Raw genomic sequence first — 1052 nt, 5'->3', positions numbered from 1 at the left:
AGAGGCCATCAGGCGCCCCGGGTAGTCCTTGTTACAAGATGTGGCCGGGATAACACTGATGTTGGCACAATGCAGCGTATCCGGGAGACTCACTGGGGAAGACAGTGGACTTGGAGTGAATCCGTATTTTCAGGCCCTTGTCTTCTTCGCCCAAGAGCCCTGGAGAATAGGGTCCCTGGAGGCCTGACACCCAGCACCATCCTTTCACGCACCTTGTGACTCTGTGCTCCCTTTGGTCCCAGGCTTGTCATCAGACACCAGGCCCCAGCCAGACACCACGCAGGCCTCACCCGGTTGGGGGCAACGCGTGGGCAGCGCCACGGGGCACACTTGCGGGGACAGGCGCGCGGGCCGGGTTAGACGGAGCAGCATGATGTCGTGGGGATGCCTGCGTGCTTCGTAGCCCGGGTGCGGGAGGATGCGAGCCACCGTCCGCAGCTGCTCGGGGCCATCGCGCTTGCGCAGGTTGTGCTCGCCCAAGCGCGCTCTCAGGAAGCTGTGCGGGCGGTGATCACCCGCAAGCGGAGTGAGGGGTAGGCAGAAAGATCAAAGAGCGGCGAGCTGGGGTCCCCCCACCCTGCGGGAGTCTGGAGATGCCATTACCCTCTGCCCAAGGCGCCGAAGCCGGTGATAGCTCGAGCCGCTGCCCCTCAGGGACCAAGGAGGTGCACCCACCCCGAACTCAACCCCTCAACCCCCAGGCTCCTGCTCTTTCCTCCTCAGGATCCAAGATTCTCAGATCCCTAGACTTTTGCCGCATGCCCCTCAGGACTTAGAGCCCTGTCTTCATACCGGGTTTGGCAGTGGGCTGCAGACAGCACCCAGTGTGCGGAAATGAGAGAAGCACCGCAGTTGAAGCGCCCACGTTCAAATAAGGCCACTTGCCACGGCTGGGAGTGGGGCTCACACTCCTCACCTCCCGGCATCTTGTCGTCCTGGGCTGCTGGGGGAGGGGGCAGAGGAGAGTCCCTGAGGACAGAGTCCCTTTCCTTGGGCCCTACACCTTGCCTGCACCCTGTACTATGTATTTTTCTTAAAGATTTTTTTTTTAT

General features: G+C 61.3%; 1 protein-coding gene across 1 annotated transcript; it reads right to left on the bottom strand.

Moving 5' to 3' along the window:
- Positions 1-6: 6 nt before the first annotated feature.
- Positions 7-967, bottom strand: LOC145719324 (kallikrein-15-like; the record flags this gene model as incomplete). Its single annotated transcript, XM_081810819.1, has 3 exons — positions 793-967; positions 213-496; positions 7-92 (listed from the first exon to the last, which is right to left on the bottom strand). Coding segments are annotated over exons 1-3 (504 nt in total), but the record flags the coding sequence as incomplete, so codon positions are not given.
- Positions 968-1052: the final 85 nt, after the last annotated feature.

This window comes from Leptonychotes weddellii, unplaced genomic scaffold, assembly GCF_054177405.1.
Source record: "Leptonychotes weddellii isolate Sample4059 unplaced genomic scaffold, ASM5417740v2 HiC_scaffold_38345, whole genome shotgun sequence".
Lineage (NCBI taxonomy): Eukaryota > Metazoa > Chordata > Mammalia > Carnivora > Phocidae > Leptonychotes > Leptonychotes weddellii.
The sequence above is the reverse complement of the archived record's forward strand: the minus strand, read 5'-3'. Positions and strand labels throughout refer to the sequence as shown.